General features: G+C 41.1%; 1 protein-coding gene across 1 annotated transcript in view; it reads right to left on the bottom strand.

The window, feature by feature from the left end:
* The window catches only part of nr3c2 (nuclear receptor subfamily 3, group C, member 2), a 72421-nt gene that overhangs the window by 26355 nt on the left and 21023 nt on the right, over window positions 1-25043 (bottom strand). Inside the window, exon 3 of the mRNA XM_027283010.1 lies at window positions 5920-6047. Coding sequence (XP_027138811.1) covers window positions 5920-6047 — 128 coding nt within the window. The remainder of the gene's footprint in view (window positions 1-5919; window positions 6048-25043) is intronic.

Here is a 25043-nt window from a genome sequence, read left to right on the forward strand (position 1 = left end):
TATGCAACCTAAATTACATAGGCAAAAAAAATACCAAACAACCAAAAAACAGGCCTCTCAGAGATGTAATTGTTGTTACCACTGGGCCAGTGGTATGCAAATCACTGCCTTGCAATAGCTTCGCTACTCCAGTTCTTTGGACAACACACAAACAGCTGTGTTGGATGGAGTTCTACACAATTAAGTTTCCCTGTCTGGATCATTATAAAAAGAGAGTGCAGAAGTTAAAATAGGATGTAAATAGAAGCTGTTATTTTGTTTACTAATGTCTCCTACTTCTATGATAATGTGCTATATCTCAGTTGTCCTGCGCATTCCCTCCTCACAAAGATTTCTCCATCTGCTGCTTTTGTACATAATGCATTTATTATTAGTCATTTAGGCCACAATACGCTCTTTGGAAGTGTCAAATGTACAAAAGCAGCCAGTTAGGGCAGTGTTTATGATAAAAGCAGTTAGAGTTTATCTCCCATCTACAATGCATTATAACTTTACTCCAAGCCATTGCACTTACAGCAGTCGTTTGTCAAGACATTCAGATATTAATTAGTAGAAATTACATTTGTATGGTTTCACAACAAGAGGTTAAAATTAAAAAGGGGGCCAGAGATACACCCACTCCTCTGCACCGGCTTTCTGTCTATTGAAACATTACTTGAGTGCCTACATGAAAGATTAAAGTCAACTGAAGAAAGAAAACATGGAGTGCAATAATCATACAACATATAACATCAGTATATTCCTGCTACTGCTTTATGTGTAAGTTTCATGTACTGTCCTTTTATGTATACGGCAAGTACATTAAACACGCACATCTACGGCACAGTATGTGGCATCAAAAGTAATGCCGCAACACTCTGTAGTGCTGTATCTTTAACGAACCAATCACCAGCGATAAAGCCCATCAGATTGCCGCTGCTTATTTGGTTGAACACAAAAGGTGTAACCCACTGACTGTACTGTATCCTTTTTGCATTGATGTCAAAGAACAAAGGTATCACCAGGGAGCAGGAAGAGATGGAGGTCAGATTATATCCACTGGAGGAGCCATCAGGCCTGCAGGTCAGCCCAGGCCAGGGGAACTGAGGGCATGGAGGAAGTGGTGTGTGCATATATGTGTGAGTTATATCACCACACATGCAACCAAACATACAGCGTGCCTGTTAATGTAACAAGAGCCTTAATAGGTAGCTGGGAATACTGCATATCATATCGTTTAATCGATTAGTCATAAAAAAAAATCAAGAGCGACTTAAATAATTAAGTATTCAAGTCATTTATCAAGCAAAAATGTCTCTGCTGGCTCCAGCTTTGCACATAAATCACTGTTAATTGAATACATTTGTGTTGGTCAGACAAAACAAGCAATGTTAACTTAGCTTTAGGACGTGAAGAGGCATAGTTTTTTTTCTATTCTCCAGTATTTTACAGGCTAAAATAATTAATCAGCTAATTTAAAAAAAAAAAAACAACAAAAAAAAAACAGCTGGCATATGTGTTGTTATAAAAAATAATCATCAGTTGCAGCTCTAATACATTGTGTGCCCTTGTGTCTATTTTTAAAATCAGCAAGGATGTAAAATGCACACACATACTGTAACAGTAAATGTATCTAGGTTGCTTTAGAGAGACCCTTCCTCAGCCTGCGTTCTCCAGCCTAAATGCCTATTAGCAATGTGGGTCACACACGTACTTACAGTAAACTTTACAGATTAAATTTCTACCTAAGGCCGGGCACCTGAATTCCTTCACTACTTAGGAAGAAGTGTGTGCCCGTGCATGCGTGCAGAATAAGTTAGTGCCTGTGCTTGTTTCTACGTATGTTTTGTGCAGCTTCCGATCAAAGGAGCTCTGATGTGAGACATGTGTTGTTGTGGAGCACAACACTGAATGGCTTCATTCCAGCCGTTGTTACATGAGCCTCTTGCACACAACCTGAAGCATTCACTCCGGCACCAGAGGGAGGTCTTTACTCTTCCAACCCGGAGCTGAGAAGGATGTGACTGGACGACGGAGCTGCCAGTCAAAGAAGAAACAGTGCGAGACGTGTCCTCAGTTGACCTCTCCCACAGAGGCGGTACTGAAGAATAGGTTTTTAGATTGACACCGGTGCCATGGAAACCACGACCCAGTCACATTGCAGAAAGCAGTGAGGCCATAACAAGGTTGACTAATGTCTCTGTAAACCTCTCAGTTCAATAAGAGAGCGGCAAAAAAAAAAAAAAAAGCAGCTCGTGAGCTAAAAGCAGGGCCTAGCATTATTACAAAGAGCAGACATGCCAAGCCACTGATGACATGTGAATAATAAGCGAGCGTTCAACTCTTCAAATGCGCTCCACATGGAGCCGTTTATTGAGTGCAGCTGTCTTGTATCAACAGACTAGTCTTTAGTGGAGTGGATGCAGGAGAGAAACACATATGAATGTATTCAGCTATTTCCACATTTCATTAGCGATGATAACATATTTACGAACTGTTGTTTCGTGTCAGACGGCATTTTTTTACCCCCACGGCGCAGGATAAATGTTTATACCCGAGAATTCACTCATTTCAATCCAGCCCATAAAAACTGGCTGGTGACAGTTCAGTCGACAGTAGCGGTACAGCTGCAAAACTTGTAAGCTTAATAAAAGTTATTACCCCTCTTCTGTTTGTTTACTATACAAGATCATCTGAACCGTGACCGTAAATAAAGCATGTGTATATAAGGGCCTGTATACTGTATGATAAGATAAATTGGATAGCTCGTGGTGAATAAGAGAGCAGGTGGATGAATGTTTCTTTTATGAAATAAGTGTGTGTGTGTGCATGGGGAAGCTTAAAGAATTAATGGAGGGCATTTTGAAAATCTCACAGCAAGAGAACATGGAAAATCGTTTTCTATACATTTCCTGGGACCGTAGGTTGTAAACTTTATAGCGTACAGTTGGCTGTGCCTTCTGGTAGATATGACAAAAATTAAGTGGAATGAATATTCGTCCTCTTGAGGGGGACTGTAAGTGCACAGATTTGGACAGTAAAAGGCCCATGTGGCCAATAGATAGTCCAAACAGATGGTCCAAAAATAAACCTAAAATTTAGGGTTCAAAGAATAACTGTGCCATGCTCCGCTGATGTAAAATATAGCTTCCTAAACAATGACTCGTCTGACTTGGATAAAGGAGAAGCCAGACCCTCCACAGTCAGACGATTTCATCTGATTTGTTGATGACTCCAGAATGTTAACTAGCTCTGTAGTAAAAGGCTGAGAGCCAGTTAGTCGTCTAATGAGCTACAGCCGACCGAAAAAGTTGTGTCCCCCGAGGCAGGCGGTGCCAAAAGAAATTAAGCATGGGCTGGATTATTCCCCTTGCACAGATGCCCACTCTCTGCAGTCTTCTTTTATATCTCACATGCCGAGTCGAAGTTTTTAACTTTGAGAGGAAAGAGGAGGAGAAGGAGGAGGAAATACTGTGACAGAGGAGGAGTAAAACGTCTCCTCACGTCCTAACTTACACCTCTCCGGCGCTCACTGCTGACACAATGCTTTCCATCCCTCTCCCTGTTTCTTACTCCCTCTCTCAGCTCCTCCTCTCTTTATCTCTCTGTCTGCGTCTGACTTTTTCTTTGTCCTTCCTCTCCCCCCCCCCCCCCTCGCTGTATCTGTTTCACTGTCCTCTATCTCTCTTCACTTTGCAAAATCCTTCTCTCAGTATTTTCATCCTTTGCCTCCCTCCACCTTACCTCTCTCTTTCCACCTCAGCAGCAGCTGTGGAGGGGTCAAGTGAGGTAACAGCTCGCTTTGCACATCAGAAGGGCGGACACGTTGCACGCAACCTTGATGACATCACAACACTGTATGGGTTGCCCTTATTGCGCTTTTGTAGTTTGCACAGTTGCAGTTGTTTGGCAGTGCTGAATCAAACATAGAGACGTACTCATAAAGAGATTTGAAAATGTAGAGCGCTGCAAAAGATTTAGAGGGCATCGCAGAAACGTTGAGCTCATTTCGGTATAATTATACATCATATGCGAGACAAATAGGGTTTTATTGGTGTAATCACAGAGAGATTTCAGCTCTTCACGGCCTCACCTGACCAGCGCTCTCACACAAAGTCAGATCTTTAGCATCTGCCACCGGCTCTCCGCTGGCCACGCTTGAAGCAAGAACAATGGCATGTCTGATTCGATAACCCCAGACACATAATCTGGTTTCAGGTCTCCATAATGACGGTGTGTAAATATCATCAAATTAAGGTGTGATTTGATTGGGAAAAAGTGCAATTCCTCCAATGGGTCAGGAAAACACCTAGAGGGCCCGATGGCTGGCTGGCAGGCTTGTTTGCTTGTTTGCTGGCTTTTTTTTTACCCGCCTGCACTGGGTCTGTAAGAGTGTGTTTTGCATTCAAACGCTCATCTTAATGAGTTAGGCCAACGCCTCGGGCAACAGGCACAAAATGAAAAGCACATTCTGGCTGCTGTTGATTTTCCCCAAGCTAAATATAACATAAAGGGCTGCTGCTGGAGAATTACCTACTGAATGTTGGGGTTTTTTTTCTGATGTGCCACTCAACTCGGTCACAGTCCGTCTATAAATGTAATGCGCTAAATGTTAAAAAAATAAATCAGTATCAGGTCTGCTGAGATTAAACAGTAGTTTGTTGCATGAGACAGCGTAGTGCAAACAAAATCTGCATCAACTATTGCTTAATAATTCTTAAAATGTTCAGCACTGTATGGAATGAACAGGCTGCTTCACTCTTTTTCCATCGTGTGCTCGTATGAGGGAGATTTTCAAACTCTGCTCTATCAGAAAAAAAAAGTGATTATCTGAAAAATGTAAAATTTGCACACATTTTCTCATTAACATTTCCCGACAGGAGAAGCTATACGCTCGTGCCACGAGTTTAAACTCACTTGGCATAATGTGCTCCCCACGTACAACTGTTAATAAATTGAGCAGAGTGTCTGCCAACAATTCTGAAGGCCACAGTTGTCAGTTAAGGTGGTATTGTTTGATATTGACTGAAACAACTGTGAGAACCAATGTTGGCGTAATGCAATATGAATGAAACTTGCTGAATTACAGCATAATACCGGCACAGTAGCTTTCTCCTCTTACAGTTATACAAGTATTAGTTTTTTTAAATTAGAGTTTGAACAACGTATGTAACTCATGTTCTAAATAATAAAAATAAGAGATTCTCTTTTTATATGTAAGAAAAACTACCACGGCCAAGAGAGCTCAACACACTGCAACAAAAGAAAACATGGACACACACAAAAAAAAATCTCTCTTCGACAACACATAGTTTGCTTTTATAAAAACACTGCAAATAAACCAATTTAAAAAAAATACACATTCACAAATTTGAAAGCAAATACGCAGCATAAAAACAAATGTGCTGCAAGTAGAAAAAACACAAGCAAATATAGAACGACAGTAGGTTCAACACGACAATTTCTTTTAGTTATGATTACCGTATTACAGGTGATCTGGGTACACACCGAGCTTCAGTCTTCATTACACAAGTCACAAGAAACTTGTGTTTTAACTCAATTCTGTTGTTGCTTGTGTTTTCTCTATTTACAGTGTTTCTTTGTGTTGTTGAATTGCCTTTTTTTTTCCCCATTTGCTTGTGGTTTCTTCTTTTCTTTCTTTCTTTCTTTCTTTTTTTATAATTTTTTTCAGACTTTCTTGCCTTTATTCGACAGACAGCCCAAAGAGAGACATGAAAGGGGGGTGAGAGGGAAAGACATGCAGCAAAAGGCTTGGGCCTTTGCGGCAAGGACTATGTCTTAGTACGTGGTGTGCACATTCTACCAGGTGAGCTACTGGGTCAGCCCGATTTGCTTGTGTTTTCTACAGACGCTGTCTGTCAAGCTCTGTCATCCACCATGGAAAATACCTAACCAGTGACGTCCTGGTTATTGCCATACCTTCCACTGCTCTTTTGAAGAAGACTTTGCAGCTTCCACACGTCACGACACCGTAGTGGCATCCCGATGCTTCATCTCCGCAAACCAGGCACACTTTGGCTGTGGAGGACGGTTGTCTCAGTGGTGAGCTGAAAGGACACACAGACACAAGAGTTTTCAGACCAGACATAGATCAACAAAGAATTTTGAAAAGTCAACAATAAAGCCACGCAGACTGTCCTTTTCCTTAAAGTGCCACAGCCTGATACGCATTGTGAAACTTGTCTTGGGTTTTTTACGACCCACAGTACAGTGGCAGCACAATGTGGCTAGCTATAAAGATGTCTGTCAACTCAGTTACAGTCTGCTGATTCACAGCCTCGCTCAGATATATAACAAATATAACAATGACAGAATTATGAAGCGGATTATTTAAATTAAATAAGCAGAGAGACACAGAGCAGGATGTCGAATTTAAATAGGAGCACAAAACACCTTCTGCTCTGTGGCATAAAAAGTGAGTAGAGTGGTGGACGAAAATAACACAAACCATGATAAGGCAAAACTTTCACTGTGGAACTAGTTCAGGGTCAAAGATCAAAGTTGAGAATCAGTACTCATGCGTGCCGTACTGTAAGTTGCAAGCCGTGCTGTCGCTATTTATTCTGAGCCACACCCGACAGGCAACAGAACTCATGACAGCCTGCTGCAGTCCTGCCTGATCCAAAGTATTTGTTTACTTTGGCATCATTCACTGCTTTCACTACTGACTGACTTCAACAATTACATGATCATTAAAGCTCAGGATGTACAGTATGCTCTCACTGACACTAACAGGGAGAGTTAGTTGAGAGTTGCAGAAGGTGCCAAAGGTGACGGACGATGTCTGTCTATAGTAAACCCAGGTACAAAAGAGAGACATGCTCAAAGCAGTTAAAGGGGCTCAAAGTGCACATGAAAAATGATCAAATTCACCATCATAAATGTAACAATAATGACTTTTATTTATTTATAAGTAATGCATGTATTTCCTGTCTCATATACACTTTCTGTTAGCTTCGCCCTGTTTAATCACAGCGTGACCAGTAAAAGATGCTGAGCTGTTGCCGATTAGTTGGTTAAACTTGCGCTTAGATGTCATTGGTTGTTTTTGTCAGCATATGACATCAGCTTTGTCAGCGTATCTGTTTAAAACTGCTTTATGAGCAAAGTTAGGCTGGTAAGACGTTCATAAAGTCACAGGTTTGATAAATTCTGTTTATTCTGTCAATACAGATTGAGCAACTGTACAGCGTACAGTGAGTAAGTATTACTGCTAGATTGAACGGGGCCGTAATATGATAACGCTTCACAAAGATACTCTATATCAGTATGGACATATATATTGTATATTGGCCATTAAGTACCATGTTGCGGTACAGCTATGCCAAAGATGTTTGACATCAAAATGTTTATTTCATTTTTTAACTGTAAAATATCTTGGACACAAGCTGACATTGGGCAAGTCACTAGTTCATCCAGGCCTGACACATTGAGACAAACAACCATTCACCCACGGCAATTTACACCAATTAACCTGCATGTCTGTACTGTGGGAGGAAGCCAGAGTCCTCACACAGACACAGGGAGAACATACAAACTCCACAGAGAACCGTCTTGCTTTGTAGCGACAGTGCTAACCGCCTGTTATTTAGTTAAAACATGAAGATTGTAGATTTTAAAATGTCAACATTGTTCATAGCTTCAAAAATCCGGCAGCAATTTAAGCTTTTTTAAACATTTATATCCAATGCATATTAATTAAGATAAAGGACGGGTAGATTTTGAAAAAAAATAAATAATAATAGGCCACCCGACACAGTCTGGTATGAAACATAACATGGTTTTTATCAGCTTGCAGAACAAGCATATATTCTATGTAAGGAGCTCTATCCATGCACACTGCATACAGCTGGACGGTGTGAGCAAAATTTGAATGCGTCCATTATATCAGGGTATGCTACTTATTTATGCTACTTATTAACGGATTAACACTAAATCAGTTGGTTCTCACATATAATAAAAAAAATATCTATAACACTGCGTTCTGAGTAGATTAAATGCTTCGTGCATTAGGTTTACACATGTTGAAAACGTGATTCTAATTTTTGATAAAACATTTCCCTTCATGTGCACACATACACGCACAGGGACACAGCATGTAGATGGGTACAAAGAGAGAACACCTTGTATCAAAACATTAAAAGTGGCCTCAGCTTCCCCTTCTTTTCTGTGCTAATTACCTCTCTCCCATCTCAATCAATAACATGCAAGGTGATTGTCTGGTTAACATTCTCCTTACATCCTTCATCAAACCAGCTGCCAAGCACTCCTCTCTCTCCTCCTCCCTCTGTCTCTCCACCTCGCTCTCTCTCTATCATGCACACACATTTCCTCCAGGGGACTAGCTGGAAAGGGGTACAGCAACAGCACACTCAGATACAATCAGGACCACTGATCTAATTCCCTCTTGTCCATCTACACACACATTCAATTTGTTAGGACGCTTAGAGGAGTCTCTGGTGAGGTGTTTGTCTGACTAGATCTTTCTGGCACCGAGCCCCATGGTTTTAGCTAATGTGAGTGTGAGTGTGTGTATGTGTGCATGCACAAATCCAATCCGTGTCAAGGCGTGTTTTTTTTTTTTCAGCATGTTAATCTATTGAATATCCCCCCCTCCCCATACATTGGTCTTTTCACACCATCACAATGCAGCGTTAACAAGAAGACATTTATATCAACACAAGAAAAAACAGCCCTGGAACATTTACGGGCCAAGAAAAACACGAGCAGCATATGAGAGTATGCTTCTAATATCCAGTCAGTGGTCAACCCTTTAATAGTGCCGCACATTAAAACCTTGTCGCTGTGTGCCAGCCTGCCTGCCCGCTGGTCCACCAACAAGGTGACTTCCCCTCCCTCAGAGAAGTATATAGGTCATTCACTCTCTCTCTCTCTCTGCTTATGAAACCAGAGCAGACAGGCCAGGCTGCAGTGACTGTGCACCAACGGCTGCCAGTAGCCCAAAACTAAACACAAGCTACCAGACATTCCCAAATCAGGCTGTTTCAGCAGAGATGTTAGCCCACAGTTTGTCAGCATACAGGATGTGCGAGAATAACGAGGAATATATGTTTTAATGAGCTCGAGAGAGAGAGAGGGAAAGAGAGAGAGGGAGAGAGAGAGAGTAAGGAAATGACATGCAACAAAGGTCTCCAGTCAGAATCAAAACTGGGACGTTGCGGTTAAATGGTGTGAGTCTTTCACCACTAGGCCACGAGGACACACCAAGTGAATTTCCTTTTTGTTTGGCTTGTCATTTTCATAGCTGAAAATATTCTCGAGGTTGCAATTTCTGTCCGTTTCAATGAAGGTTTAAACGATGATGTACCACTGGAAGAAACACCGTGTTAAGGCCAGCAGTTCAAACTGTTAATTACTGCATGCACAACCTTGTTTCACCCTTCATCTCATGCTGGAAACATGAAGCCAAAGTGCAGAAGAAGCAAATTTGTAGAGATGATGTTAACTTAGCGCAGATGTTCATTTTAGGAAACTGCAATATACAGTATAACACACAAAACAACCTCCACCCCCCCACCCCAAAAGTTCTGCAGTTGTGTGCAGACTACTTCTGTGAACTGGGACTCTTTTTTTTTTTGTCTTGACCCCTGTCTTCTCTATTTCTGGGTACAGTCTCAGACTAACTCATTGGGACTGACTGCACAGATCAAAGGTCTCATTCTTCGCTCCAGTTGTTGCTTTTTTCCCTTCCTACAGAAACCCCAGGGCAGCAGTTTCATTGTTTTCAGTGTCCTTTCATCTTTAAAGATAACACACAAAGCTAACAACTGATTTAGTTGCTGTTTATTTCCCATGAGGATACAGATGAGTGCATGTACACAATGCCTGTTTCTTCCCACCGAAAAATGTACAAGCACAAATTTGTATCTCGCACTAACTCTTGCTGCCCTCTTTGCTGCTTCCCAGACCAACGTGCCGCTTAGGGAAGACATTAATGAAATGCCAAAGGAAAAGAAATGTGAGAGCTCGAAGCCAGATGAAGCCCACTGTGCCCACTAAAATGTGTGAGGACCAAACCACAGGACAGATGTTTGGGCTCAAATTGGCCTCATGCTTTTCTACAAGTAATTTGGATGTCACACTGGGAGCATTCTCCAAATGGTTCAAATATCTCCACCCTCTCTCAGCTGTGGAAGGAATGCTAAATCAGCTAAGACCAAAAAGGATGGCCAAAGATTTTATCAGAATCCGGAAATATTGCATTTTGCTAATCACAGCGGGGACCTCAGGGTGTGAGTTCATAATCTACATTGACAGCAAACAGGTCAATAACAGTTATAAGGAGAGGTCCGAAGTCATCCGAGCGCGGCATAACTAGAACAATTAGTTGCCATAGAAACAGAGCATGAAGTCGAAGAAAACTGACAAATTAGGGATACAAAGGAAGTCAAGGAGGCTGTAGTTATTCTGAGGTTATCAAGATAACATCATTATGGGTGAATAATGAGCCGTGAGACGGCTGTATGATAGAGGACAGCAGGGCCCACGTGGTAGGAATGAACCCTGTGACCCACATAAGTACATTAGCATGACAGAGTCACTAAACTAGCAGCTGAAACACAGGGACAGTTCTGTTGTATAAAAAAACAATGTCCCCGTCACGCACGTAATACTCCGTGCCTCAAACATACACACTTGTGTACCATACTGTATTTACACTGCTGCAGAGCCATCCGCCCACTGTAAAGATACATTTGTGTGCGTGTGTGCGTGTGTGTGTGTGTGTTTGAGTAGACACACACAGTGACTCGTTCATTCTAGAGGCTGTTATCGCAGGGATAGTTCAGACAAGTACCACAGCCTCCCTGAACCTGCCTCTCATGAAAGAGAAGCATCCTTGACTCTACAAAAGAAAAAAAAAAAAAAAAACACACATACACAGCTTCTACGGTACACTACCTCTCTACAGTCTGGCCTACAATATTTATGTAATACACACCTCGGCATGCAGAAAAACCTTAAGCTACACCAGTTCAAAGAATATTTATGTAACACGCAACTTGGCATGTTGGAAAAGGTAAAGGTAGATTAGTTTAAACAAGCTGAGGGAGATGTAGGGAAAGAGAAAGAGGACAAAATGGCTTACATAACCATGAGCAGACAGTATAAACATTAGGTTGACACCCACTCACCGCCTCTCAAAGGGAGAGAGGTCTTATGGGTAGTGTTAGAGAGCCACCAGGGATTTATTTTTCCTGGTGAAGGTGACCCTGGCATTGGGCAGAGTACCTGAGCATACAGAAATGTGAGATTTCCTCTTTGTCAGGCTTGTGTTACACTTGTGTTAAGGTTACAGCATAATCTGCTCTGAATGGCTGCCATTTACGGTTAAGGAAAAAAAAAAAAAATTATAACCTTAAAATGTTATGCATGAGAGTTTCATACATTCCAGTTGGGAGAAATAGTAATTTTCCTTCTCAAAGTTTATAATTTTGCTTATACTTTCTGGTAAAATACACCGGATAAAGACTTAAAATACAGGGCAAATGAGGCGATTTAACCATCAAATAAAATGTAGTTCACGGCACAAATGGCAAATTTGCTCTCTGATGGAATCTGGTATCCCGGCTGTGATTGCGTTCCTTGTTTTAAGTTCCAAGCTGTTGTGTTGTCTCCTCTCCAAGGCTTATGCCTACAAACTTTAGGTGACCTTCCCCATAACAGCAAATCATGATTATCTTTCTCCTATAAATCCACTGTTTTGAGTGTAAACAAAGAAATGAGACAAGTCACAGAAATGCACGCACACACACACACACACACACGCATTCAGCCCTCTTCAGGGAGTAGAGGGAGGCTCGGTCTACGGGTGGAAACAGACTACATTATCTGATATACACATAATATTCAGTTTGTACTCAACATGTCTGAAGCTGTACCTGTCTTTGACTTTATAGAACGTGAACTTCCCAGCCAGTCATTGCTGAACTTTCACCTTTTCATCAGTATGCAGCTGCAGCTGAATAATCCAAAGGGTCTTACAGAGACAGTAGATCCCTTTAGGGCTGCAGGAGCGCAGCAGGGTAACTCGGCTGCTTTTAACTAACCCAGAGATGTTTGACTATTTTAACTCCGCCTTAATCACTCACTGTCACACATGTAATAGTGAATTAATCACCTGAGATATTTTGGCTAAGTGGTAAAGCACGCTGGCATGAATCTCAGGAAGATGTGGCAGGCTGTTATTATCTTGTGGTAAGGATTATCGTGCCTGGAAACTCCCGTAATTCATGCCTGTCAAGGACAGCGAAAGGGACTGATCACATCCATACAGTATAAAATTAGGCATGAGATGCCACTGCGTGCCCACGGCTTCGTTCATAGTTTCTGTGTTGCGCGACGTACTTAAACTCTGTGTGAACGCTGACGTGCTGTTAATGAATGGTGGTATGCACACTGCATACTTTTCAAACTGCTCAGAAAAACTAAAAAAAAAAAAACTTTAGTGTAGCCGTACTGACATTTCTAATATATTTTTTATGCATAATGCCACAACGAGAAAATAAACAGTTCCTATACAGTTTATGGGGTCAACACACCCACTCGTTTCTGACCATATGCAGACCGCAGAGTTCATTTACACACAAAGTATGAACCAGGCCAAAGATCTGCAAGTGCTGCAGCTTCACTACCTCGAAAACTTTCCACGTTTAGAGAGACATTTTTCAGAGACAACACATGTACATGAACACATGGCATCTGCTATCTTTTTCTTCCCCACAAAAACACCTCTGCTACTCATTTATGCAGCTCCGTAGCAACCTCAACAAAACTCCCCTTTAAGGGCTGCACAACTGTTTTGATCATCTGTGACAAAGGGTCTTTGCAGCCTTAAAGAAGTTATGTTCTCATGTGGACCTCACACTGATCTGTTACTGATCCCCCAAAGTTTCTGTTTTTAGCACAAAGTTTCCAAGATCCTTTGCTGAAAACAGAAACAGCCACGAAGCAGCTGGGAACAGAATTCAGCTGACGTGTAGAGAAATACATCGCTGGCCATCAGGTTGATTTCCATGCATGGGAAACCGAGAAACAAATGCAAACAAGAGTCTGGTGATAAACAATGTTGAACACATGAAGGAACATGAAATACCAGTTCATTGACTTAAATCACATTTCCCTCCTTAACATAAACGTACATGATAACAGTGAAAATAAGCACACTAGATGGCTTAAATCTAACTAAATACAAATAAAGGATCCTGTTTTCACCACCTTTGTGAAACATGGCTTAAAAGCTACTGTAATCTAGCTAACTGCCACGAACATAAACACAAATGGACCACTTCAAAGCCACGCTTCTAAAACTGGTTTTGTTATAGACCCAAATCCTTTGATTTCAGTGGCATGGATGAACTCTAGACCCGGCCTCCCCTGGTGTTCATGTTTCAGCTCTATTCATTGCTTACTTTGCTTTCTCTCAGCAATATGTGGTGGCTCCTTATAAATGTGTCTATGGCCAGGTTTGGGTCCTGTTGCCTGTACAGCAGGTGACCTCCAAACTCAGCTTAGAGGCCCTGGAACAAATGAGAAAAACAAATCCCTAGAGAGGGAGATTATCTTTAAGGGATCAGTCCTGACCTAAGCTACCTCCATGCCACTCCTTACCTCTGTTCTCCACTTTCTAGCAACGGTTAGGACACAGCCGACTCCTTTTTACCCCCAGTGCAAGATGGGTCTTGTCAATAAGATTACAGTAAGTAAGCTACACGCTGGCATTTAAATTCTAAAGTCTTAAAAAAAACCAAATGAAATAAGCTTGTGGGTCCAGAGAAATGAAATGTGCCGAAAAATATATTATTCAAAAGGCGACCTTTTGCTTTCCCATGTGATTCAAAAAGACCTCACTCTGAATGTAGGTTAATGTACACTGATGCTGACACATGTTGCCAGCAACCCTACGCATTAGCTGTCACATGCGATCATACTCAACACCCACCAGTCATTTACAATTCTACTGGGACAAACATGGAGGAAGAGCAGGCTGGGAGTCCAGCATGTGCAAAGAGGAAACACTGCACACACACACACACACACAAACCATAATACATTAACATACATACCAAGGAGATTAAGTTAGCTATGGGGCTGCCAAGTGGATCTGCATGCAGTGTTTATTGTATGTATAGTTTTATAGTCTAGTGGCTCTCTAAAGTCACAGGGTATGAAACCACAACCTCAAGAAGTGGGCTGTGTACAGTAGCCAAAGCCAAGTCTCTGGTTGGCTTGGATCCAGGTGGTTAGCACCACGGCAGCACATTCTGCATGTTAGCTCAAGGACTGCTGAGAACTGCTCTCCAGTCAGCCTCTCTATAGTATTTGACAGGTTCAAAAGCAGAAGAGCAGTCATATACCGAGCTAACGCTCAGCCACTTTGTCCAAACTGCTGCTGACAGCATCTATCAGGAGCCAATTAGGTAATCAACAAAAACGAAAGGAATATGAATTTCTAGAGTCTTGCTGTAGAGTGTTTTTGTACATTTTTAAAATAGCGTATATGCACCCATCCTAATAGGTGTGTGCAGGTGTGAAAGAAGATTGCTTAAAGGTCTATTTTTATCTACAAGATATTCTGCTGTTAAGGTGATCCAGTGCTGCTGAATATGAGGTTATCACCCAACAACCCAGAGCAGATACAATAAACAGTCCATCGGGGGGGTTATGACTACATTTTGTCCAGCAGCATCAAACCTGCTCATTGTAAAGCTCGACATTATTTTTCCTTAAAGGTCAACGTTAATATTCTGACCTCAAAAGTACAAAAGGTTCCACACATGTGGTACAAAATGCAAAAGAAAAAGAAGGTTAGAGGGCAAAGATACGCACACACACACACATACACACACACACAATGTCGGGCCAAACTAAATGTGTCTGTGCAATGACCTTTTTCAAATTCAGTGTGTTCACCTCCAAAGGATTACAGGCCCAGATGGCCACTGGATGAACAATGCAACACCTGCTGAGGGACATAGCGCAATTAGTTTCTCGCAAAAAAAAAAAACTACTGCAAAAATAAAAACCTCGGTCTGCACAATGAACTTTTGAAGGAATACATACATATGTTACATAATGTCACATGTATGATTAATCTAACTCCTGACTAAATTAACTTTGACCAAAACTACAGAATAATCCAACCCTTCCATCTTGTAATGAGGATAATATTACATGCGTCCATTTGCAAGAGGGACACTAGTGAAGTCCAAAAATTGTGATTAAGTTGTTTTAGAATAGAAACCTAAATCTTTAAGGTGCAATCCATAACTTGCTGCACACCCAACCTGCACTCACAGCAGCAATGAAGTATCTAGTGTCACGTTCGTGAAGCTGTTTCACTTTGTTGTCGTAGTTTGCTTGCATCGGCGTTGTCATCGGAACAGGTGCAAACACGATCGACATTTCTTAATTGTCTCATTTCATGCAAAGTCACGCACTCCGTGAAATTTGACAAGATTGGCCTTAACAAAGAGGAAACACAAAACTGCTTTCCTGAAAGGGGATACAGAGAGCTGAATTTTTCCACAAGTGCTACATCTTAGATGCCGTATCTGCGTTCTATCGCTTGTCTACCTCCTGCATCACTATCATGCACCAGGCCTTGGTCATCGCCACACAATGCCCAGACTTGCCTTAACACTGGAGGGTTTTATTATGTGTCCCACAAAGAGACACAGGTTGGCTCCATGCAGAGAGCATGAGAAAGCGAGGGCGGCTCAGACAGACAGGAACACAAAAATCAAGCGTGAGACGCCTGTTTTTTACTAACTGTTGTCACCTCTCATCCATCCCTCTCATCATCTCATTGTCCTTATACGTAACACACATTGTAGCTCGAAACATAATTTCCTGTTTAAAACAAGAGGTTAAAAATAACATCAGTCATCGTAACCTTGGCTCAGGTGAGAGCTGCCTCACAGGTATGGCTGACTATTGATGTATATTTAATAAGGTGAAAGATTTGCAGTGGTGCATGTGGCTGCCCTTTCAGAGCGGGCACCCATGTCACCTTTTTGGGGCCGGCCAATTCGAGGGATGTCAGCGATGGCGAGGCAGACTGGGAGAGTGCAGAGGATAGGTGGAATAAAGGACGGAGCGAGACAGGAGTAGAAAGGGGAGCGAGAGAAAATATTGAAATTATATTCTACTGACTCATTTTCTGGTTGATTCTGACAGGCTCCAAAAAAAATACACGGATCTTGCCCATACACAAAAACAATGAGAGCAACTATGCTGAAAGTAAGTCAGCTTGAAAAATGATGTTCAATTAAATGAAAACAGTATAATGCATGGCATCAGATAGAGTTATCGTTATTTTATCCAGATTTTTTTCAAAATAATAAGACAATATGTTCAGACAATAATTTCATACATATTATTTCAATCCTAATATTTTAAAGATTTCAAATAAAATGCCCAAATATTTGAAGGTTTCAGCTTCTCCAATGTAAGAATTTGCAGCTTTTCTCTGTATTATATATTTATATTTAATATAAATGCATTTGTGTTTTGACACACTCTGCCCTTATGTTCTTTTTGATATGTAATAGATCAGAGAATCGGATGTCTAAAACCTGTCTATTAATCTTTAGAATAGCTGAATCTCACGTACAGCCCAAAGTTATATTTCTACAATATAACCAATAATACATATTTCACAGTCAATAAAATGAATTGTGAATAAATTAATATATTATGCATCAAATTACTTTGCTAATCAATTAATGATTTAAGTCATTCTTCAAACATCTCAACTGTGCTGCTGTTCTCCAGTCTATGTGCAAACTGAATATCTAGCGTGTGTTTTACTGTTTTAGGGTTTCGGAGTGTTGGTTAGAAAAAGACAAAAGACATTTGAAGACGTCATGTTTGGCTTTAGGAAACTGTATTTTTTCTCTATTTTCTGACAATTTTCTAAAAAAAAAAAAGAAAAAAAAAAGATATTCTTTTGGTCTTTTTCAAGCTTTTATTGTATAGAGACAGCTGGAGAGTGTGGGGAGAGAGAGATGGGGAATGACATGCAGCAAAGGGCGGCAGGTCGGATTCGAAACCTGGGCTGCTGCAGCAAGGACTGAGCCTTTGTACATGGGGCGTTTGCTCTACCAGCTGAGCTAAACAACACCCCTATTTTCTGAAATTTTAAAGACCAGAGGAATAATCAGCAGATTAACTGATAGCAAATAATAATAATAATAATAATAATAATAATAACAAGCCCTAAAATTGAGCCCTATTTGCGCATTTACTTAATGATGTCATCCTAATTTACCACATATTGCGTCAAAGAAGAGGAACTTTATGGACATTGAGAATCAAATGGTCTGTACTGCTCATCATCTGACTGCACTGTCCTTGCCCTCTTTCTCCAGGCTAGCAGTCACATGCACACAAATATATTCATCAACATACAGTTGCAGGCACATAACATAATTCCCTTCACGCTGCACTTTTAATAAATCATAACATCAGGCTTTGCCACTAAGACGCCCTTTTCAAATAAAACATTCGCCCAACCAAATACTCCTGGGGCTCAAAATATCTCCCACATTTTCCATCTGAGGGAAATACTGTCGATTCAGACGTTTCTCTCCTTCCTCTCTCCCTCTCTGCTGCTCTTCCCCTCACTGTCTTGTGTATATACTACATCTCATTGTTTGAGGTGTATGAAACTCTGAAGATTAGGGTAAATACATGACATCTTGAGCTTATCGCATAAATATTTAAGAATGGGAGACAGGTCTCAGGTGGAGACGGGGAGGAGGAATACCTCACGTGTGTGGAGAGTCTCCTTTGAAAGGTGTATGAGGGTGATGGGTTTTATTATGAAGAGGAAAAATAAAGAAACAGCACTACTTTCTTGTAGGAGAGTACTTATGGTCAAAAATATTTTAATTACTCTTTCTCTGAGCAGGAGTTTAGTCTCAAGTGACATACTGAGCTCTTAAACGGAAGGCCACGGGGATTTACACAGTGAACAAAGGATTCCCTATTGAAACATAGGCTTTGTGCAGCAGAAAAGCAGCTTGTAGGTCTACATTTTCTATCTATTCACTGTTCTGCTTCATGTTGCGAAACCCATCAGCACTAATGAGTACCTTTATAAGGGGAAATAGAGCGTAATTGGGGTTTTTTTTTTTTTTTTTTGGAGTGATACAAGGAAACGGTGGAAATGAGAAAGATGTCTGTCAATCTCACATCAAGAATACACCTTCTGCTGTGACCTGACTGGCGCCCTACATCCAGATTTCTGACACCATGTACTGTGTAACACGTTGACATGCTCTTTATGTACTCTGCCCCCAGGGTCTGTCTGTCCACAGAGGCTTTATATGAGAAAGCCTGTCATAACAGCCATGTTAGAGTGTGAGGCATGCCCATTTCACTGGGATCTCTGGCCAAAGCATACAAACTCTGGTTACTGTAAATTCAGGAGAAGTGCCAGGTTGCTCTGAACACATCTGTCACCACCAAATCCCCTTAGGGAACAGAGGTCATAATTTCCATTTGACACCTACTGCTCCTACACACACATGTTAGGGTTTATAGCCTTGCATGTGTAATGCATATCTAAAGGAAACATATTTTTGGGGTGTTTAACAGCCTAAAATAATGAAGACTTACGAGTTCAAAAGAGCCGAACCTGAAGTCAAATCAACACGACTGGCCAGCTCCATCCTATTTACCAAGATTTGTTCATTTTTTTCCATGCCTGACTTTTTCCCTGTGTCTCTATAGTATCTAATTTGGGATCATCTTTAGCAAAAATAAAATGCTTTCCTGTGCAGAAAATCTACAAAGTTTTAAATATCCTCCCAAGTTTTAAAAAAAATAAATATTAACCACTTTGTCGCAGCTCTTTCTTATATCATCTCTGCTGATTCGATTCAACCTCCCTCCTCTCGTGCCACCTTTTTCTGTGTCAAGGGCTAACTCTGGCAAGCTGCTGAAAGGTCCTTACCCCAGCTGCTGCTCTTTCACCGTGCCTCTGTAAACACTCCTGCTTCCTCAGCTGTCTCGTCAGAGCTTCTCCACTCCTTCACGTCTCCTCTCCTCTCTCCTTTTTTTCCCCCGAAACACACACACACACACATCCACACTACATGTATTATCCCTGTAATCTTTGCCTCCTGCTGAGCAACTTCCTCTAATTTATGTGGATTAAAGCCATTTGTTGCAGAAGGCAAAGTGTGCCATCGCCGAGCCAAACATCAACATTAGCCTCGTGCTGAAGACATGCATCTTCAATTGTATAACAGAGGCATTTCATACAGGTTTAGCTGAACTGTCTCTTTAAACTCACTGCACCCCACAGCCCTTTTGTGCTTTGGTTTGAACATACAAAAGGAATTATTTGAAAATTTATTTCTATTTTTGTTGTGATAGCATCAGTTGTTATTAACGAGGAGCAAATGCTGCGTAAATGAATCTGTCTGAGCTCCTCGCCCTCAGCCATCAATCAGAAGTAATACGCTCACTGCTGATTTAATTGGGTTAGAATGGCTGCCATGGTGCCAAACAATGCTATCATGCAACATGTCATTCACTAAAAAACTATTTGTTAACTTTCTGTAATCTTGTCCTCTTTCCTCATCTGCATTTGAAACCTGATGCACGGGGGAAGAGGAGTGGGTTTAAGAGTTTAACCGTGAAGCTATTCCAACAGTTTGGCACCCAAGGGAGTCATGCAAGTTACACCAAATCTATCCAGAGAGACAACAGTGGACTAACAGAAAGCATAGGTTTGCTTCAGATCTGTCTGTGCAGCATTAGCATGTATTCCCTTGGTCTTTGGCCAGGGTAACAAGAGATTCAATTTCCCCGTTTCTGGTCCACTGAAATCAATTGGCACAGTTAGGAACAGCAGAGTGTGAATGATACAGACTAATTCTCTTGGAGAGGGAGGTTAATGTGAAGAGCACAAGGTCAGTGCAATTGTAAAGGTAACTTTGGCTTTGTGCTGCGACTTTCTCTTCTGTTTTTTCCCCCAGCCCTCTGTCTTTTTCTTTCTTTCACATGAACACACACACACACACACACATACACAGCCGCAGAGTCCCTTAGCGGTTTCTTTCTCCTTCACTCGTTCACTCTCCCTTTCTGTCTCTCTCTTTCTCTCTCTCTCCCACACAAGTTCTCTCACACAGTCAGACTTTTTTTTTCTCTCCTTCCCTCTTTTCTTCCCATTCCCCTCTTCTTCTTTCGCTCCTTCTCTTTCTGCACGTTAAGGAAGTGTCTCTTTACACATCGCGGGGGCTCCGAGAAAGCTGTGCTGCAATAATTGGATTATTGAGCAATAGGCAAACAAACATGAGACACAAAGCGCAGGATCAATACGGAACGCTTGCATCATTTGAGGTGGTCAAAAGCAATCAAAGTGCTAGCAGTGAATAAAGACGTCAAACAACTTGCTGCTGAGGATTAGTGAGTTTAAGGAGGAAAAAATATATATATATGGTGTGACGTCAATAATCGCTCATTAGACATGAAAAGAATCCTCCATGCAGACACTCCCTGCCCTGCCTAGCCTGGTGAATTTGGATGCATGTATGTCGTAAGGCTTAAACTGAGCCCAGCAATGAACAACACAGTCTGTTTGTGGCCGGTGAAATAGCTTTGGGTTTCCGTTGTGTATTGATGTCCAGATGGACAGTTGTGTAGTAATCTGCTGCACTTCTTGTTTACAAGCAGGTAGCGCTATAAACTGACTAAATATAACAGCAGCTTCGATGACCAGCAGCATAAACTGTGTGGGAAATTGTAAAAAATGATGTTAGTGATGATGGTAGTTCCCCACGGCGTCCAAGATCCCAAGGTGACTTCTAACAGTACAATTTGGTTTATTGGATTAATGCAAGTAGTCATTACATCACTTCACAGGCTTCTGGGACCCCATATTTTACAAAGACGCACAGATGAATTTCTCTGTGCCATACTGTGGTGTGACTGTGTCTTGAGAAAAAAAAAAATCTGAAAATATTCACATTTCAAAAGATGGAAACAGATTTTTGGCATTTTTTGAAAAAAAAAAAAAAGGCTTGTTTTGTTCAGCCAACACTCCCAAATCCAAAGATATTCTGTTTATAATCGTATATAACAGAGAAAATCTCATATTTGAGAAGCTGGAAGCAAAACATGTTTGGCATTTGTTACATCACATGATTAATTTCTTATTAGAAATGTTGCTGGTTAATTTTCTGTCAATCAACTAATAAACTCAGCTCAAACTTTTGGGGGGTTTTATCTCATCAGAAGCAGGCGATAATGTGGGGTTAAAGTAAGCATGTTTTCACCATTTCACCATTTCAGTACATTCACCTGATGTGGAAACCTGCAAACCCAAAAAACAAACCTTTTTCCCCCCTGAGATCCTCTAAAACAACAGCAAATCATGCAGTAAATAGCTTATACAGTAGACTGTGCATCCACACACTGCATACAATTCGACTATAAAATCAAAAATGACTTGTGAATTCAGAATATGCGCGCAGTTACACCAAGAGCTTTTTCTAGGTCAAGTGAATAAACATCGCCAGTCTTGCATACTTCCTTAAGCAGCAGACAACAGGCGGGAAAAAAAAAAAAAAGACTTTCTCCAAAGTTTACCAGGGGAACCTGTTTCACTAACCCTGAACTTCTGGTGTGGAACGTAAAAGTTGAGCTCCTGCCCGCCTGTCAGGTTGTGGCGAGGAGGGTGTCGATAAAAATGTTACATCGGAATTGACACGCTGGCAGTGTTTCGAACAAAAGCCCCGCACTGTCATTCTGCTTTACTGTCTCTCTGAGCACATAGTCACTGAGACCCTCTCGCTGCTTTCTTTCTTCTGCTTCCTCACCCTGTTTCCCTCTCTCTACATCTCCCCCCCCTCACTCTCTCTCTCTCCTTGTCTCCCTCCTCCCCGCTCTCTTTCTCCTCTCTCTCTCTCTAAAACCCTTATAACATCCTCGGGATTTAAGAGCTTAAATGTCAGTCCCATGATATCAGTGCCATTCAGATTAAGCGCATTAAATACGATGTAAATGTATAAATGTAGGCCAATGAGTGGGCACCATTCAATCCAATTAGCCGTAATGAAGGCAGTCTCAAGGAATTTTAAAAGCAATAATTTCTAATCATATTCTGTGGCTTATTGACTATTACACTCTGCAGACAGCTGAATATATTCTACCTTCATTCTATAGAATTTTTTCGTTCATAGTATGTGACCAGAATAACTTCAAGGAGACGCCAGCGAGACCTTAAACCTAAATCTGGAGCTTAAATCTAATACTAGAGAGTAATGTGGTTTCAATGTATTATGTGAGGTCTAGGAATTCGGTCATCTTGAGCATTACCACGAATTTAGACTGAAAACAGCACAAGGGGCTGCGTTGGAGGGTGTGTTTTGATTCAGGAACCGGCTTATCAGATGCCAAAATGCTGCATGGCAGATGATAATATTACGAGGAAGGATTTTAAAAGTTATCGCAGAAACAATAAAATTCATTTTATCCTCTCTTTATCCTGTCTTGACAATAGCAAGGTCAACAGCGGCGTTACCCTGTTCACGTTACAATATAATCTACCAGGAATCATGCGGATTTGATTGCCCAGTTCGGTGCATTTGCCAGATAACGTTGCATTATACTGCAGCGAAAGTTGAACAAGGTCATCTTCTTGAAATGAATGAGGATGCTGTGAACAAATTAAAGCAAAAACTTTATTATTCCGTGTCCAGAGGACACCTTTGGATGTGTTGTGGATAAAGTGAACTATACTGCACGAGAGGAAGGATATTTATATTTTTCGCTGCATACTGCACTTATACTGACGACTCCACTGTATGTGTGTATGTGTATTAGCTATCAGTTATCAGCTTCAGATCGTTCCCCTTTTCTTCACTAAACATTGAGAATGAGGAAGAAATGTGTTCCTGCTCTACCAGTGTCTGAGAGGTGAAAGATCCAGCTGCAGGAAAATGTCTTGCACTAACTCTGACGGGCCTGATCTGAAGCCATGTCTCTTTTCCTAAATGTCCTCCATAGTCCTCCATACCTTAATATCGTAATAACTAGGACGTGAGCAAAGGAGAAAGTGAGGTGATTGTTGCACAACCATTTCATAACCGTAAATAAAAGAAATGATGGTAACCATGACAATGAAGGTCTCCTCACCTTAAACCTAACCACGATGTTAACCACTTAACCACTCTGTCTTGTGCCTAAACATAACCGAAACATAACCATAGCACTGTGACGTCATCTATTATTTGCTACCTTGTTAACTCGAGCAAATAAGAAATTAAAACTAGAACAGAAAGTGACCCATGAATTTATATTTGGTTCATTTATCTCTGCGGTTTGATACTGGTGAGGCTCGCTCTAGCAACTTAAGCCAGTCCCTAATGTAAGAGCTCAGGTTTTTACGTCCTTGACCCCAGACGCTTTGTTCAGTACGATACAGAAACAGCAGATAGGATTAATCAGAGGGGGAATGAGACATTTATTGAGGAGGTCTCTCCACTTAAGGCATAAAATGGAATCCACTTGAACTCACTGTATTCAAACTAAACAAATTTCTAAAAGAAAAAATAATAACCTATCGATATTAAAAACTTATTTTCTAAGTCAATACAAATGCTAAATGTCGAGGCAGGTCTTCCTCATTCAACAAGTAATTGACAAGCCACAGTGCACTGCTGTTGCAGCAAACCCTTCAACTCCGTGTGACGACTACACAGTCACACATAATCACATATCATCTGTAATATTTTGGTCCAAATCTCCAGTAAAAGATGATTTTATGCTTCAGTTAGACCTGGCTGGCAGTATGTCTAAAGAACACTGTTTCCCTGTATTACATGTCCTCTAGACAGGTGTTAAAGTTGGTGAGTGGTTTGCTCTGTTTTTTTCTCCTGCAAGCTCAATGATCGCCAAATTCATTCATTCATTCTCCCAAAGGTGTATTTGAACAAATACATTTGTTTTTTATTTTTTGTGACTTTATCATTCATTCATAAGAGAGACATGTTTATGCATAGACCAGTATGGATTGTAGCTATCTATACAGCAGTGTTTGCAGTCGGTGTGTGTGTGTATGTGCGCGCACACAGTGTCTGCCAATGAAAGCCTCAATTTTTGGAGAATCAAATATTAGTAGGCTGCATTGATTTTGGAACAAACCTCTACGTTCTTGTGTGAGTTCAGTCCCGCTGCCAAGTTTGTCTGGTCTGTCTACTCGCTCTTTCCTTTCCAGGCAGCAGAGTCACTTCTCTGATCTGAGCGAGTGTTCAATGTGCGGAGTTGCAATCGCTTTGTGTATCCGTTTCTTTCCGATGATGAAATATCGAGCATTTTAGTAATTGCTAACCACTCTCAGCAGTCCTGGGCTTGCTTGTTTTTGGTTGATTGTCATGCTCTTGACACTCAGAATGCCTAAGTGAAACAAAGTCCTGCAGGCCCGGCAGTGCTTCAGCTGAAGTGGCAGGAAGATGTGTTTAAAAACCACGTCTGATGCATACAGTTAGTGGCAATGTCTCCCAAGTCACTGGCTACCAGCCAATAAGAGAGGATGACAGGAAGGACAAGAGACTTTGTTTGCATTGAATTCCTCACTCCCTCCAGGCATCCACTCTAAAGGATATCTCCCCTTGCCGTTTAAAATAAACAACACACTGCATATAAGCTTGATGCTTTTTTGGGTTGCTGCTACAGTACGCATGCACTCCAAGAACAGAGCAACAATTCATTCAGACTATTTGGACTGACTCTTATCTCATTAAAGCAACTGCAATCATTTATACTCGCAGATGACACAGAGAAATATTCATGTTTCATCTTTTCAAACATAATGCTCCGATTATTATAGAGCATGATTCATCTGCTGAATAAACCCATTTTTCCATGATTAAAAAGAAAAGGATGAGTTCAGTAAGGGGTGGGTTGATGTGTGGGGATTAATTATGGTCATGTGGTACTTTGTTGAGACTTTCCGCTCCGAAATTTGTCGCCCGCAATGAACAATATAGAATAAATTGAAAGGGGAC

Source organism: Larimichthys crocea, chromosome X (genome assembly GCF_000972845.2).
Source record: "Larimichthys crocea isolate SSNF chromosome X, L_crocea_2.0, whole genome shotgun sequence".
Lineage (NCBI taxonomy): Eukaryota > Metazoa > Chordata > Actinopteri > Sciaenidae > Larimichthys > Larimichthys crocea.